This window comes from Pygocentrus nattereri, chromosome 22 (genome assembly GCF_015220715.1).
Source record: "Pygocentrus nattereri isolate fPygNat1 chromosome 22, fPygNat1.pri, whole genome shotgun sequence".
Lineage (NCBI taxonomy): Eukaryota > Metazoa > Chordata > Actinopteri > Characiformes > Serrasalmidae > Pygocentrus > Pygocentrus nattereri.
Genome location: NC_051232.1, coordinates 2,326,891 through 2,341,572, shown reverse-complemented (window position 1 = coordinate 2,341,572; position 14,682 = coordinate 2,326,891). Strand labels below are relative to the sequence as shown.

At 42.6% G+C, this 14,682-nt stretch overlaps 1 protein-coding gene across 1 annotated transcript in view; it reads left to right on the top strand.

The window, feature by feature from the left end:
* Positions 1–10,281: 10,281 nt before the first annotated feature.
* adamtsl7 (ADAMTS-like 7) overlaps positions 10,282–14,682 on the top strand; it is a 26,995-nt gene continuing 22,594 nt past the window's right edge. Inside the window, exon 1 of the mRNA XM_037533086.1 lies at positions 10,282–10,392. Within this exon, the coding sequence (XP_037388983.1) occupies positions 10,312–10,392 (81 nt within the window). The 5' untranslated portion in view covers positions 10,282–10,311. The remainder of the gene's footprint in view (positions 10,393–14,682) is intronic.

The window sequence follows — 14,682 nt, the reverse complement described above, 5'->3', positions numbered from 1 at the left end:
TACAGCGGGATGTGGTATCTACAGAGATGCAGCGAAGCGAGCGGTCATTGGTTAGGACTTCAGGAGCTGAGCTAAAGGCCTAGTCAGATTTACCACCAGTGTAACTTGGAACTCATAGTGAAACCAGTCAAGCTTTGATTTCCAGTGAGTGGTACCAATTTTGGAAAAACAAAATGTTACTCAGTGTGTTCTGGAATCCCAGACACAGCACTGACTTGAGAGTACAAGTGGTTGTCTAGCCAGGTTCCAGTTGGTTGTTAGAAATGGAAAAAGCAGTTTTTTGTCAAGACTTTTGAAATTAATTGCAGATTCTAAATGTAGGTATTTAGGCCAAAGCTGAGCTGTATGCTACAGTTTCTCATCAGGCGTAATGTTATTTTAGCCAAGGTTCTGGTGAGCTGTACCAGCCTGGCACCAGTAGCTGTGAAAGAAGATTTGTGAGTGGAGCATAATTCTGGTGCGAAATACTGGGGGGGTCATGGGGCGAATGGTCCAGGCCTCCTAATTAATCTTTTGGACCCTTGAATGTCTTAAAATAAAAATTCTGCAGGGTACCTGAAAAAAAAAAAAACGTACTATGAAGTTACGCTGTTCATTATGAAAAAGTAGACACTCAAATAAAAGTTCAGGTAAAAAGAGAGCAAAATGAATCCTGTTCAAGTGGATTTGGTGCAACACTCTATGAAAGATATTAAATACAAATCACTTTTCAGTTTTTGATCATTTTTAAAAATGTTGCACTACTATGTTCTTTTTTTGCTCTGTTCCAGTGATGTGTAAGATTTTATATTAATGTGAGGAAGAGCATGTTTCCAAGCCAGAAAAGAGCCGTTCCAAAATGAGACTTGTTGAAACAAACATTTGGGTGCCATCAGCGCCACTAAAGTGAATAAATTAGCAGTTAGCAGAGGCACCACCACCCCAGTCTGCCAATCCAGTGGCACCGTCCCCGATGTCCACGCAATGTTGAAAAGGCATGTCAGCCAAGACAGCCCCACAACATCCAGAGCCTTGAGGAACTCAGGGCGGATCTCATCCACCCCTGGAGCCTTGCCACCAAGGAGCTTCTTAACTACCTTAGCGACTTCAGCCTCAGTAATGGACAAGCCTATTCCCATGTCCCCAGACTCAGCCTCCTCACTGGAGAACGTGTCGGTGGGATTGAGAAGGTCCTCAAAGTATTCCTTCCACTGCCCAATGACGTCTTCAGTCGAAGTCAGCAGCACACCATCTCCACTATATACAGTGCTAGTGGCACACTGCTTTCCCCTTCTGAGTCGCCTGACGGTTTGCCAGAATCTTTTCGGAGCAGACTTAAAGTCACTTTCCAAGGCCTCACCAAACTCCTCCCATACACGGGTTTTTGCCTTGGTGACGACTGACCGCAGATCACTTGGCCTGTCGATACCTGCCAGCTGCCTCTGGTGTCCCACAGGCCAACCATGCCCGGTAGGACTCCTTCTTCAGCTTGACGGCATCTCTCACCTGGGGTGTCCACCACCGGGTTCGAGGATTACCGCCCCGACAGGCACCAACTACCTTACGGCCACAGCTACACTCAGCCTTACAGCCTTACAGTTCACCTGATCCAACTCACTACCAGGTGGTGATCAGTTGACAGCTCAGCTCCTCTCTTTACCTGAGTGTCCAAAACACATGGCCGCAAGTCCGATGACACGACTACAAAGTCAATCATTGAACTGCGGCCTATGGTGTCCTGGTGCCATGTGCACTTATGGACATCCTTGTGTTCAAACATGGTGTTCGTTATGGACAAACTGTGGTTTGTACAGAAGTCCAAAAACTGAACACCACTCGGGTTCAGATCAGAGAGGCCATTCCTCCCAATCACACCCCTCCAGGTCTCACTGTCATTGCCCACGTGAGCGTTGAAGTCCCCCAGTAGGACAATAGAGTCTCCAGGAGGAGCGCTTTCAAGCACCCCTCCCAAGGACTCTAAGAAGGCTGGGTATTCTGAACTGCTGTTCGGTGCATAAGCACAGACAACAGTCAGGACCCGTTCCCCAACCCGAAGGCGTAGGGAAGCTACCCTCTCGTCCACCGGAGAAAACCCCAACATACAGGCGCCGAGTCGAGGGGCTATGAGAAAGCCCACACCTGCCCGCCGCCTCTCACCATGAGCAACTCCAGAAAAGAATAAAGTCCAGCCCCTCTCAAGGAGATTGGACCCAGAGCCCAAGCTGTGTGTTGAGGTGAGCCCAACTATATCTAGCCGGTATCTCTCGACCTCGCGCACCAACTCAGGCTCTTTCCCCGCCAGTGAGGTAACGTTCCAAGTTCAATGCCAGTTTCAGCAACCGAGGATCAGAACGCCAAGGCCCACGCCTTCGGACACTGCCCGATCCACCACGCACCGAACCCTACTGCCCCTCCCATTGGTGGTGGGTCGATGGGAGGGGGGACTCATGTAACTCCTTCGGGCTGGGCCCGGCCGGGCACCATGAGTAAATGCCCGGCCACCAGACGCTCGCTGGCGAGCCCCTCCCCCAGGCCTGGCTCCAGGGTGGGGCCCCGGTAACCCTGTTTCATAGAGGTGGTTATGGATCACACTTTGTCTGACCTGTCACCTAGGACCAGTTTGCCATGGGAGACCCTACCAGGAGCTTTTGCTGCAGACAACTTAGCTCCTAGGATCCTTCAAGCACACAAACCCCTCCACCACGATAAGGTGGTGATCCAAGGAGAGGCATACAGAAATGATTTAGGCATGCATCCACCGCAGTGTTAACTGGTGATATAGAACTTGTTGATATATAACAAAAGTAAAAAAGCTCATTTTAAAACTAAACATTGATCAAATACACAGGACGTTTAATTTTTTGCCGCTTTGTCTGGAATGTCTGTTTACTAGTTTTTCAGTTCTTGGACCCCTACATTGCTATTTTTTTCAAATCCTATACTACAACAAGTAACTGCCGTATTTTTATACATTTATGTAGTTTTGAATGAGATGTTCTTCTTGGATCTTTCATACTGAAGCTAAATACAGCGTCATTCATCACATGTGCTCCATCATAACCTCACCAGCTACAAAACATGGGCCCCTCCAGGCCTGTAATCCGTCACTGAGTGGTGACATATCTTTCTCATTAATCCACCCTCACCACCACTTTGGGGTGAAAAGCCAACTCGGAGATCTATTAAAAAATGAAGCATAAAAGACTCGAGGCCTGAGAGCGAGGATAAAGGGCAGAACAATAACAATAAAAATAAAAAATAATAGAAAAGCAGAGGGGTGGTCATTAAAAAGAGCGTAGCAGCGGATCTCCCTGGGCTTGTAACTCTGACGGCATGTTCCAGGCACATGGGCTGCTGTGGATGCCAGTGGACATTTCAGAGTGGGACATCTCAGTTGAAAGCAACAGTTTGGCCAAAATCAAAGGTGCACAATTTCCTCCTCCGCCCAGAGTGTGGTCGTGACATGTTAGGTGTCTAAAGTTAGCTTCTTTAGTTTTGCACAAGAGCTACAAGGCTAATGGAGCTAGCTAGTGAAAGAAGTGTGTGTACATCAATTAGCAAACTTGCTGCAAATTGACTAGATTATGTGGTTTCTGACACTGTATGACACAGTATTATCTATAAAACTGACCAAAGGACTTTGTATAGCTGACAGGAGGCTGTAAGAGAGGTGAGCCAGGTTCACATCCCAGGACCGGGGTGTTTCTGGATGTGCTCTCATAAAAGCAGCCATTTGAATTTTGTCTGTACCACATTAGATCACTCAGCTCAACTGAGGCAAGTATGTTGTGATTTAGGCATGCAGTGTGCATGATGCTAATTGGTGCACATACGCTACCATTACTTGTTAGCTAGATTAGCTTCTTAACTCCGCTGTAAATGCAAGGAAGCAAACTTGGCTAATAGACTATATCATAACTTATTTTCCCCTCATACAAATGAGATGTGAACATCTAGCCTGGTGAAGACCATCTGGAGTCTCGTGAACTTTGGCTTTGTTTTGATCCACTTATTCAGTCTGGCATTCCCCCAAGTGAGTTTCTCTTTTTTTACTTGGACCAACCAGGCTGTCACAGGGATGATTCAGGGATGAAAACATAGTGTTGCAAAAGGTTGACTTTGACGCTAGGCCTATACGTTCAATGACCACTTTATTAGAACCTCCCCGTCACTGCTGGTGTGCAGTTAGAGATTATAGTCCATCTGTTGATGCACAGTTTGTTAGTCATCCTTTTGAGCTTCGTCAGTGAAAAACCAGCATCACTGCTGTGCTGAGAATGATCCACCGCCCAAATAATATCTGGAAAACAGCTGTCCTGTGGTCAGAAACTAACCAAGGATGAATAGGACACATGTGGACCGATTAATTATGCAGTAGCATATATAGACTACAGTCTGTAAATGTATACCTGTATAGTGGAGCTATAATGGTATGTTTATTATAAAGTGGCCAGTGAGTAGAAGCACAACGTAGATGTTTCCAATAAAGTGGCCAGTGAGTGGAAGTACAAGGTAGATGTTTCCAATAAAGTGGCCAGTGAGTGGAAGTACAAGGTAGATGTTTCCAATAAAGTGGCCAGTGAGTGGAAGTACAAGGTAGATGTTTCCAATAAAGTGGCCAGTGAGTGGAAGCACAAGGTAGCCGTTTCCAATAAAGTGGCCATTGAGTGGAAGTACAAGGTAGATGTTTCCAATAAAGTGGCCACTCACTGGGTGTTTCTAAAAAAAAAAAAGAGGGGGGGGGGGGGGACAGTGACAGGAAGTACAAAGTAGGACAACAGTACATGGCTTCCTTGTTTCTACATTCATTGTCCATTTTATCAGCTCCACTAATCATGCAGGTGGACTTTGCAGTTCTACAGTTACAGACTGTAGTCCATCTGTTTCTCTGCATAGCTTTTTAGCCCCCTTTTACCATGTTTGTGTATGGTCAGGACCCAAACAGGACTAGACAGCAGGTATTATTGGTGGGATAGATTATTGTCAACACTGCAGTAACACTGATGAGGTGGTGATGTGTTAGTGTGTGTTGTGCTGGTCTGAGTGAATCAGACACAGCAGTGCTGCTGGAGTTTCTAAACACCTCACTGTCGCTGCTGGACTGAGAATCGTCCACCAACCAACTAAAAACATCCAGCCAACAGTGTCCTGTGACCACTGATGAAGGCCTAGAGGATCACCAACACAAACTGAGCAGAAGCAGATAGCCATCATCTGACTTTACATCTAGAAGGTAGACAAGGTGACAAGGTAGGAGTGTCTAATAGAGTGGACAGTGAGTGGACACAGCATTTACAAACTCTAAACTATGCCCCTATTTGATAAATGGAGCTGATAAAATGGACAATCAGTGTCCCTAATATTTAATACGCATGCAGACTGGCTGAGCTTGTGCACCTCAAAGTCATTAATTCCCAAATTTAGCCTGATTCCCACAACGTTCTCTGCATTCCAAATCCGCATCCATGAAATCAGTGAACGTCCTGTAACTTCACGCAGGATTTTCTTGCAGTACAGGAAAGAGAAATTGTGCTGTTCGTGGCCAAGGCCTCAACACTTTGCTTTAACTCAAACAGAACCCCACGTCTGTCTTTAAAGTGATCGTTCAGTTATGATTTAACACACAAAAATTTACATATTTTTCCTTTTAAACCAAATAGTCAATCAGCCAAGATCAGAGATCTTCACAAGTCACTTCACATCTCGTTATTGCTGCATACACTGCATTGTACAAAAATGAATTTGAAACTACTTCAAATAATAAGACTTTCAAAACAACTTTAAACGGTTGATTAGTCCATAGAAACAGTAGTCGGTAGACTATATGACAGTAAGAACTCTAGACTTTGCTGGCTTTGCATAGTGAAACCTTCTTGCAACTTTAGTTGCTTGAAAGTTACATGAAACTAAATTGCGCTTGAGTTGCATAATGTAAAGCGTCCAGCCACCAACAGTTGCAAACATCTCAACTTCATGGAATAAGTGTCATAAAACACCCAATCAACACGCTGAGAACGCATCACATGATCATATCAACAACATCATGTCAAATGTTTTGAGTTCACTGGATTTATAGACAAGAAAATCAAATATTTTGGACGGTGGAAAAAGCGAACCCCCTGAGAGACGCAAGTTCAGTGTGAGTGGGTGGAGCTAAACTGCATCACAAAACAATGAATTCAGTCAGCCAAGTTTCCACATAGACTGTATGGACCAGGCAGTGGATGATACGTTTTGAAACTTTCACAATGTTTACTTGTCTGTTACTTAAAAGTGAGGAAAGTGGTTGCTAGGGTGTTATTTTATTATTACGTTGATAAAGATATTCCAGGTGGTTCCTATGGTGTTGCTTACCGACCGCTATGGAATCCCAGGCGGTTGGTTGGGTGTCACTAAGATGTTATCATGGCATCCCAGGTGGTTGCTAGGCTGTGGCTAGGTGGATGTAGTTGGTATTCCAAGAGGTTGCTTGGCTGTCACTAAGATGTTCCTATGGCATCCCAGGTGTTTGAGGGTGTTGCTAGGTGGTTGTAGTTCTTTCACAAGTTGTTGCTCAGGTGTTGCTATGGCACCCTAGGTGGTTGTAGTGGTATCCCAATGGTTGATGTGGTATTCCAAGTGGTGGCAAGGATGTTGCTAGTTATACATATTGAGTATTTTAGTGACATAAGAGGGGTGCACAAACCTTTGTCTACATAATTCCACCATTCCTTCCTATGGGGAAAAATGGGTCATTTAACAATCATTATATGAAAGCTGAACATCCCATCAAAAGTTTGTAAACAAGCACAACATTCCCAATCAGACTGAACTTTCCAGAGTTGGTTCAGTGTTGATATCTTAAAAACTAGGGCACAAGATTAACCAAAAAAGCTAATAATAATAATAGCAAATGGAAAAAATAGACAATAAAATTGTAATGTGCAAATCTAAAAACACATTGCATTTGGTTGAATAATGTGAGAATAACTCTGTGGATCACAATTTACTTTGGCTATTTAGCAGAACAACTGGATATGTTGCATATTTGTGAATTGCTTCATGCAACTGTGAAGCTGCACTGAAATTAGGGTGCATGCAATTCAACATGTAACTAGTTGCATGAAGGTTTCACCAGCCTAAGTGTTACAGGTAGCAGATAAATAGTTGAGAATCCATCTGTTTTTGGTCTTTTTTCTCTTTTCCAGTCTAGCTAATCCAAATCTAGTCTTTAACCCCTGACACCCCGTCCATAAAACATGCAACGTGTCCTCTAAATCACTGCTCCATAACAGGTGTTTGTAACCCATAAATGTATGTAAGAGCACAGTATTACACCCCAGCCAGCCTGTCCAGACCGAAATCAGCCTTAATTCTTCCATACTGGCCCAGAACATATGGATCAGACATTGATTCATACGCCATACAGCGCAGATGACAGTCCCCAAAGAAACCTCTATCACTTTACTAGGATTCGTCACTTCACCATTATCATTATCATTTTACCATCATCATCATTCCATATAAAACACAGAAGACTCATGTAGGTTCACTATGTAGGATCACTGGTGGTTTTATAGTGAAAATGGCTGTATCTGTGTTGTAGACATGGTGACCCCTGGTTCCCATCACCGCCACAGTAAAGAATATAGAGTGTGTAAGTTTCTCTACACTGTTTCACATCAAACTACTCTGAATGACTGTGTTTACATCTCCACCACTGAATTCTGCAGAGATTCTGAATTTTACACAGTTTGGGGTAAAAGTTTAGAGATTTAGACGTGCTGTTTGCGCGATGGTAACCTGGCAGCTCAAGAGCAAAACCAAAGACATCAAACACGTATTGGCCGATTGAGTCCATCAGGGCTAAAAGAGAAAACTGTGTCAATTCGATTTTTTAATCAAACTATCGCTTTAACACCTCATTCTAAGTATCATGTTGGGGATAATAAAAGAGTTGGTGAACAGTTTGAGCATCTGTAGATAAACCACAGCAGGACGCTTTCTCTCCTGGATGACCTCCAGCTGATGTTCAATGTCACCCACAAATTACACACCTCACACACTCAATTGCACACTAAAGCACACTCACACACACGGTAACAGATGTCAGGGTTTTATCACCTCTGACTGACAGCAGGCTGTGAGTGTGTATGTGTGTGTGTTTGGTGTTTGTAGGTGTAAGTATGTGTGTGTGTGTGTGTGTGTGTGAGTGTGTGTGTGCGTGTTTGTGTAGGTGTAAGTATGTGTGTGTGTTTGTGTAGGTGTGTGCGTGTTTGTGTAGGTGTGTGTGTGTGTGTGTGTTTGTGTAGGTGTAAGTATGTGTGTGTGTGTTTGTGTGTGCGTGTGTGTGTGTGTGTGTGTGTGTGTGTGTGTGTAGGTCTAAGTATGTGTGTGTGTGTGTGTGTGTGTGCGTGCGTGCGTGTGTGTGTGTGTTTGTGTAGGTGTGTGTGTGTGTTTGTGTAGGTCTAAGTATGTGTGTGTGTGTGTGTGTGTAGGTGTGTGTGTGTGTGTGTGTGTAGGTGTGTGTGTGTGTGTGTGTGTGTGTAGGTCTAAGTATGTGTGTGTGTGTGTTTGTGTGTGTGTGTGCGTGTGTGTGTGTGTGTGTGTGTGTGTGTGTGTGTGTAGGTCTAAGTATGTGTGTGTGTGTGTGTGTGCGTGCGTGTGTGTGTGTGTGTGTGTTTGTGTAGGTGTGTGTGTGTGTTTGTGTAGGTCTAAGTATGTGTGTGTGTGTGTGTGTGTGTGTGTGTAGGTGTGTGTGTGTGTGTGTGTGTGTGTGTGTAGGTGTGTGTGTGTGTGTGCTTTTTCATCATTAAGTGAGCGACTGTAATTCTGAGTTTGTCTCTGAGAGCAGGGGCTGGTTTTACTGCAGACACTGTGGAAAATGCTAAAAGGAATGCAAGACCATGAAGACAGAAAAACACAGAGAGAGAGAGGGAGGGAGAAAGGATGGATAGAAAAAGAAGCAAAGAATAGAAGAAAGAAGAGAAAGGGGCAGAAGGAGAAAGAGACATAGAGAGTAGGAAAGAGAAAAGTGGAGAAAGAAAGGCAAAATAGTAGAAAAGAGAGAGATTGAGAGACAGAAATGCTAGGAGGAAAAGGAGGAAGAAGGGAAAGAGGTAGAGAGAGTAAGAGGAGGAAAAACAAGAGGAGAGAGTAGATGGAAGAAGAGGAAGAGATAGAGAAAGAAAGAGTAAGAGGAAAAGAAAGGTAGAGAAGGAGACTAGGAGGAGGAATATAAATAGGAGAGAGTGTAGGAGGTAGGGAAGGAGAGTAGGAGCAAGAAAAGAAAGAATGGTAGAGAGAGAAAGAGAGTAGGAGAAAGGAGAGAAAGAGGGGAGGAAGAGTAAGAGGTAGAGGAGGAAGAGAGGTTGAGAGAGTAGGAGAAAGTAAAGGAGAGGAAGAGAGTAGGAGGAAGAAGAGAAAGGACAGAAAGAAAAGGAGAAAGAGAAAGAGGGGAGGAAGAGAAAGGTAGAGAGAGAAAGAGTAGGATAGTGATTGAGAGAGAATATGAGAAAGAAAAAGAGGAAGAGAGTAGGAGGAAGAAGAGAAAGAGATGAGGAAGAGAGGCTGATAGAGAGAGAGAGGAAGAGAGTAGGAGGAAGAAGAGAAAGAGATGAGGAAGAGAGGCTGATAGAGAGAGAGAGAGAGGAAGAGAGTAGGAGGAAGAAGAGAAAGAGATGAGGAAGAGAGGCTGATAGAGAGAGAGGAAGAGAGTAGGAGGAAGAAGAGAAAGAGATGAGGAAGAGAGGCTGATAGACAGTAGGAGAAAGGTAGAGAGAGTATGAGGAAGAAGAGAAAGAGTAGGAGAAAGAAGAGAAAGAGAGTATGAGGAAGAAGAGAAAGAGTGGGGGGGGAACAGGAGAGAGAGCAGGAGGAAGAGAAATTTAGAGAAAGAAAGAGAATATTAGGAAGAAGAGAGGAAGAGAGAGAAGAGTAGAGACGGAAAGAGGGGAGAGAGAAAGAGTAGGAGGAGGAGGAGGAGGAAGAGAGAGTAGAGAGGGAAAGAGAGAGAGAGTAGAGAAGAGATGAGAGAGTGAGTGAATGTGAAAAAGGAGAAGAGGAGTGAGAGAGGCAGGAGAGATGGGCTGATGTAAGTGGATGGATGCCAGTGAGTCCTTTAGTGTGTGTGAGTCGCTGCAGAAGAACACAAACCAGGAGCCAGAGGGATAAATTTAAAGACCCCTTCCCTTACACACTGAACACACCTCTCTCTCTCTCTCTCTCTCTCTCTCTCTCTCTCTCTCTCTCTCTCTCTCTCTCTCTCTCTCTCTCTCTCTCAGTCTCCTCATGGCTCGGCAGCAGCAGACATGGAGCTCCTGGTTTAGGAGAAGAGTCCAGACGCTTCTCCAGATGACCCTGCTACTGTCCGTTCTCTTCCCACCCTCGGAGCCTCTACCCTGGGACAGTGACTCCAGAAGAGCCCCTGAGCAGGTAAAGAGCTCTGAACACCTTCATGCAGTACAGACTGGTTTGTGGTCTTGCCTGACTGAACTGGAACAAACTGACCTGTTTCCACATGTTGCTCTGTGCATACAAAACAACAGAAAACGTGTAGATCCTAAACAAGTAACTGAAGTCAGGGACAGATGCTGAATCAGTTATTTAATCGATCAGTCACTTATTCGGTTACTCAGTTCGCTACTCAGTAAATCAGTCAGTTAATCAGTTAGTCAATGAATTAGTCAATCAGTTAGTTAATCGGTCACTTAGTCAGTCACTTAGTCACTTATTGAGTTGCTCACTTAATCAGTTAGTCAGTTAGTCTGTCAGCCGGGTAGTCAGTCACTTATTTAGTTAATCAGTCAGTTAGTCAGTTAGTCTGTCAGCCGGGTAGTCAGTCACTTATTTAGTTAATCAGTCAGTTAGTCAGTTAGTCTGTCAGCCGGGTAGTCAGTCACTTATTTAGTTAATCAGTCAGTTAGTCAGTTAGTCTGTCAGCCGGGTAGTCAGTCACTTATTTAGTTAATCAGTCAGTTAGTCAGTTAGTCTGTCAGCCGGGTAGTCAGTCACTTATTTAGTTAATCAGTCAGTTAGTCAGTTAGTCTGTCAGCCGGGTAGTCAGTCACTTATTTAGTTAATCAGTCAGTTAGTCAGTTAGTCAATATTGGCCCACCAGCCAGTTAATCAGTTAGTTAGTTACTCAGTCAATCAGTTAATCAGTAAGTTAGTCAGTCACTTAGTTAGATAGTGAGTTACTTAATCAGTTAGTTAATCAATGTCATTTAATCTGTCAATTAGTTTGTTAGTCAGCTGGTCAGTCTCTCATGCAGGAGTTAGTCAGTTATTTAGTAAGCTCATTAATGTGTCCAACTGCGACCCTATTTGGATTAAGCAGTTAACGACGATGATGATGAGGATGATGATGATGATGATGATGATGATGATAATTAATGTGTCCAGCAATTAGTGTGTCTGCCAGTTGCTTTAGAGACTTTATTTATTCAGCCAATTAGTTGGTTATTCAGGTATGTTGATAAAGTCAGTAGGTCAGTCAATCATTTAGCCAGTCAGTTAGTCGGCTTAGATATTTAGTTAATTTGTCAATTAGTCAGTGAGTAAGTCAGTTAGTTGGTTAGTCGGTTAGTTAGTTTGTTAGTCAGGCAGTTACTTAGTTAGTCAGTCAGTCAGTTAGTTGGTTAGTCAGTGAGTCAATTAGTAAGTCGGTTACTTAGTTAGTCAGTCAGTCAGTTAGTTAGTCAATCAGTTAGTTAGTTGGTTAGTCAGTCAGTTAGTTAGTTGGTATCCTGTCAGTTAGTTGGTATCCTGTCAGTTAGTTGGTTAGTTAGTTGGTTATTTAGTTAGTCAGGCAGTCAGTAAGTTAGTCAATCAGTTAGTTAGTTGGTTAGTCAGTTAGTTAGTCAGTCAGTTAGTTAGTTGGTTAGTCAGTTAGTTAGTCAGTCACTTAGTGTGTTATTTAGTCAGTTTGTTAGTGAGTTAGTTGGTAAGTAAGTCAGTCAGTTAGTTATTCAGTTAGTTGGTTATTTAGTTAGTCAGGCAGTCAGTAAGTTAGTTGGTTAGTTAGTCAGTCAATCAGTCAGTTAGTTAGGTAGCCAAAGTTCAAAGTTTTTCAACAATTTATCCCTTAGTTCATCCATGCTCTGCCCACAAACATCCATTCTCCTAAGGAAAGTTTGGATTTACAGTATGTTGAATCTGTAGAATTGTTAGTCCCTGTATCTAAATGCAGTGTGTGGTTAAATTCAAATGATACATATTTTTAAATGTGTGGAAGGTATTAGGACATTTGATTAGCTACAGAAAGTCCAGCTTAGTAACATATGAAGCTAGAACATCATCCGTATGGAGAAACTCTAACCAAACATTGTATGAGGTTGAATGAGTTGCTACACACGGATGTGTTTGTGGGCGGAGCTTAGGTAGATCATTTATATTAATTTGGTAACTTCAAAATTCTACCACGTCAGCGATGTACTCTTTCTGCTTCAACCCGATTGATTCAAACAATTGAAGAAATATTTTACTGTTATACCTTAATCTCCATCTGCCTCTCTGTCTGAGCCCATTTTCTCAGACATTTACTACATTTCTGCATACTTAGAAAAGAACAGAAGTCCTACTGATTCAAAACACACAATGGGGCAGGAGCACAGATTATATTACACTGAATATAATCCTTTGACATTTTAACAACTCTTTAATAATAAAAAAAAATTAAAAAAACACCAACAACAAGGAAAGTTTAGTTTTTCCTTAATTTGGGGCCTTTAAGCCAACAGTGAGGACTGTCCAAAATTTGGCTTAACATTCTGGCTAAAAAACATGTTGTTCTTTCATATTATATTTCAGTCTTCCTTTAAAAGGGCTGAATGCTTTTTCCCCTTGAGGTCCACGTGTGGTTTTATGCACATAATTTTTGACTTGACAAAGTTCCAACCTCTCTTTATCCCTTAGAATTAGACAGGCTGCTATTGTTACTGTACCTTTAAGACTTACATATGTAAATAACCATAGGGCTGATTGGCTGCCATGTACTGTATCTTGTTCAGAAAGCAGTCCAGGCTGAAATGTATGGAATAAACAGACTGAAATCATCAGGAATGGGAAAAAATAAACTGCTGGGTGGTCATAAGTAAACATACTCATGGGTGTGACATCAGTACCACGATGAATTCAAAACGAGCCACTTTAGTTTGGTTGGACTGGGAAACAAACAATGTTTCAAACAAAGTTTAAATCCTACTTCAGACTCTTTTTTACAAACATGAGGAGAATTTTGTTTTGTGGAAAAAAATCCTCACATTTTTGTCACATTTTTGTCAAAACAAACTGAGTCAGAAGCGCAGCTGCAGACCTGTTGACACAGAATGTAAAGTGGATGTAAATGTAGTTCATTATGTAACTAACAGTGTGGTTAATTTACGGGGCTCATAGCTTACATTTTGCTTGTATTTGACTTTTTCTAACTGAGCTTTGCTCATTTGAGTGGGTTTATATACAGGAGACGCACTGATGTAAAGGTTATGACCCTTTCCAGCCTTTCTTTATCCAATAGAATTGTTACTGTGCCTTATACACGTTTTGTATACACGTAAAATATACAGCATCAAACTGAAACGTGACATTTTTCTGCAAATTTAGGCGCATCATTTCTATTTATTTGCTGATTTTCACAAATTGGAAAAAAAGACCACAGTTTGTGTTTTATTTTTCCAAATATGTTATATTCAGTAAATAGACTGTACATGTGAATTAAAATGTAGTGTTGTAATCAAAACCAATAGAGCCAAGTCTGATTCAAGACTAAGACCTGGACGCATTGAGTCTGAGCCCAGACAGAGAGCAGGAGTCGCCGAGACTGAGAAAAGATCGAGACCGGATTAAGATTTTTTTCAAAGTATATATAAGGCACGTCTCTACCGGGTCGTGGGGGGTACTGGACTCTATCCCAGAGCTCACTGGTTGGAAGGCAGGGAACACCCTGGACAGGTCGCCATTCCTAAAACAATTCCACGTAAACTACATGACATCCATTTTTATTATTAAATGAAAAAATGAAAACATAAGTCATAATAATATTACGATCCACCCTGAGGGGATGCTTGAATTTTGGAACCACTTAACATCAATCAGATCCTTAACAAACAAATACTACAGTAGGCTGCTAACAGAACTCCTTAGCCTTCCTCTTCATAGTCTGACAAATCAGCACTTGGTAGTGCGGTTCTCATTCAGTGAGTCAGAAAAAGTGATCTGATCGCTTAAATCCACGCAAGCTTTTGTGGTCCATTGTTTAGGCTGCGAATTGTAAAAGTTTGTGAACCTATGAAACAGAGACTTCTTCGTTGTTTTTATTCTGGTTTTGTTGATATTCCAAAATAATTCACCTTCCAGTAACCTTAGCCTGAGGCCTCACACTGGTCTCAACAACAATTTCCAACTCCACTTGACCAGACCAAGACAAGACCATTAGATTATGGTCTTGAGACCATGGCCAGACTCGATTACTACAATACTATTGCAATGTGTCTGTAGAGGAGGATGTTTTAACTTCTTATCAGCAAAAAGAGCATAACTTGACCAGGGGCGCCCAAACTCTTGCACACAACTGTATGTAAGTGATCTCTGTTCTGATTGGCTGTCCTGTATTGTGCATCAATCAAAAAGCAATCCAGGCTGAAACACCCTTTATGACTTCAGCATTAATGGGCGGAGCTAAAGTGCTGTAGACTGAAAGGGTGGAGATATATCTAAATGTGGTTT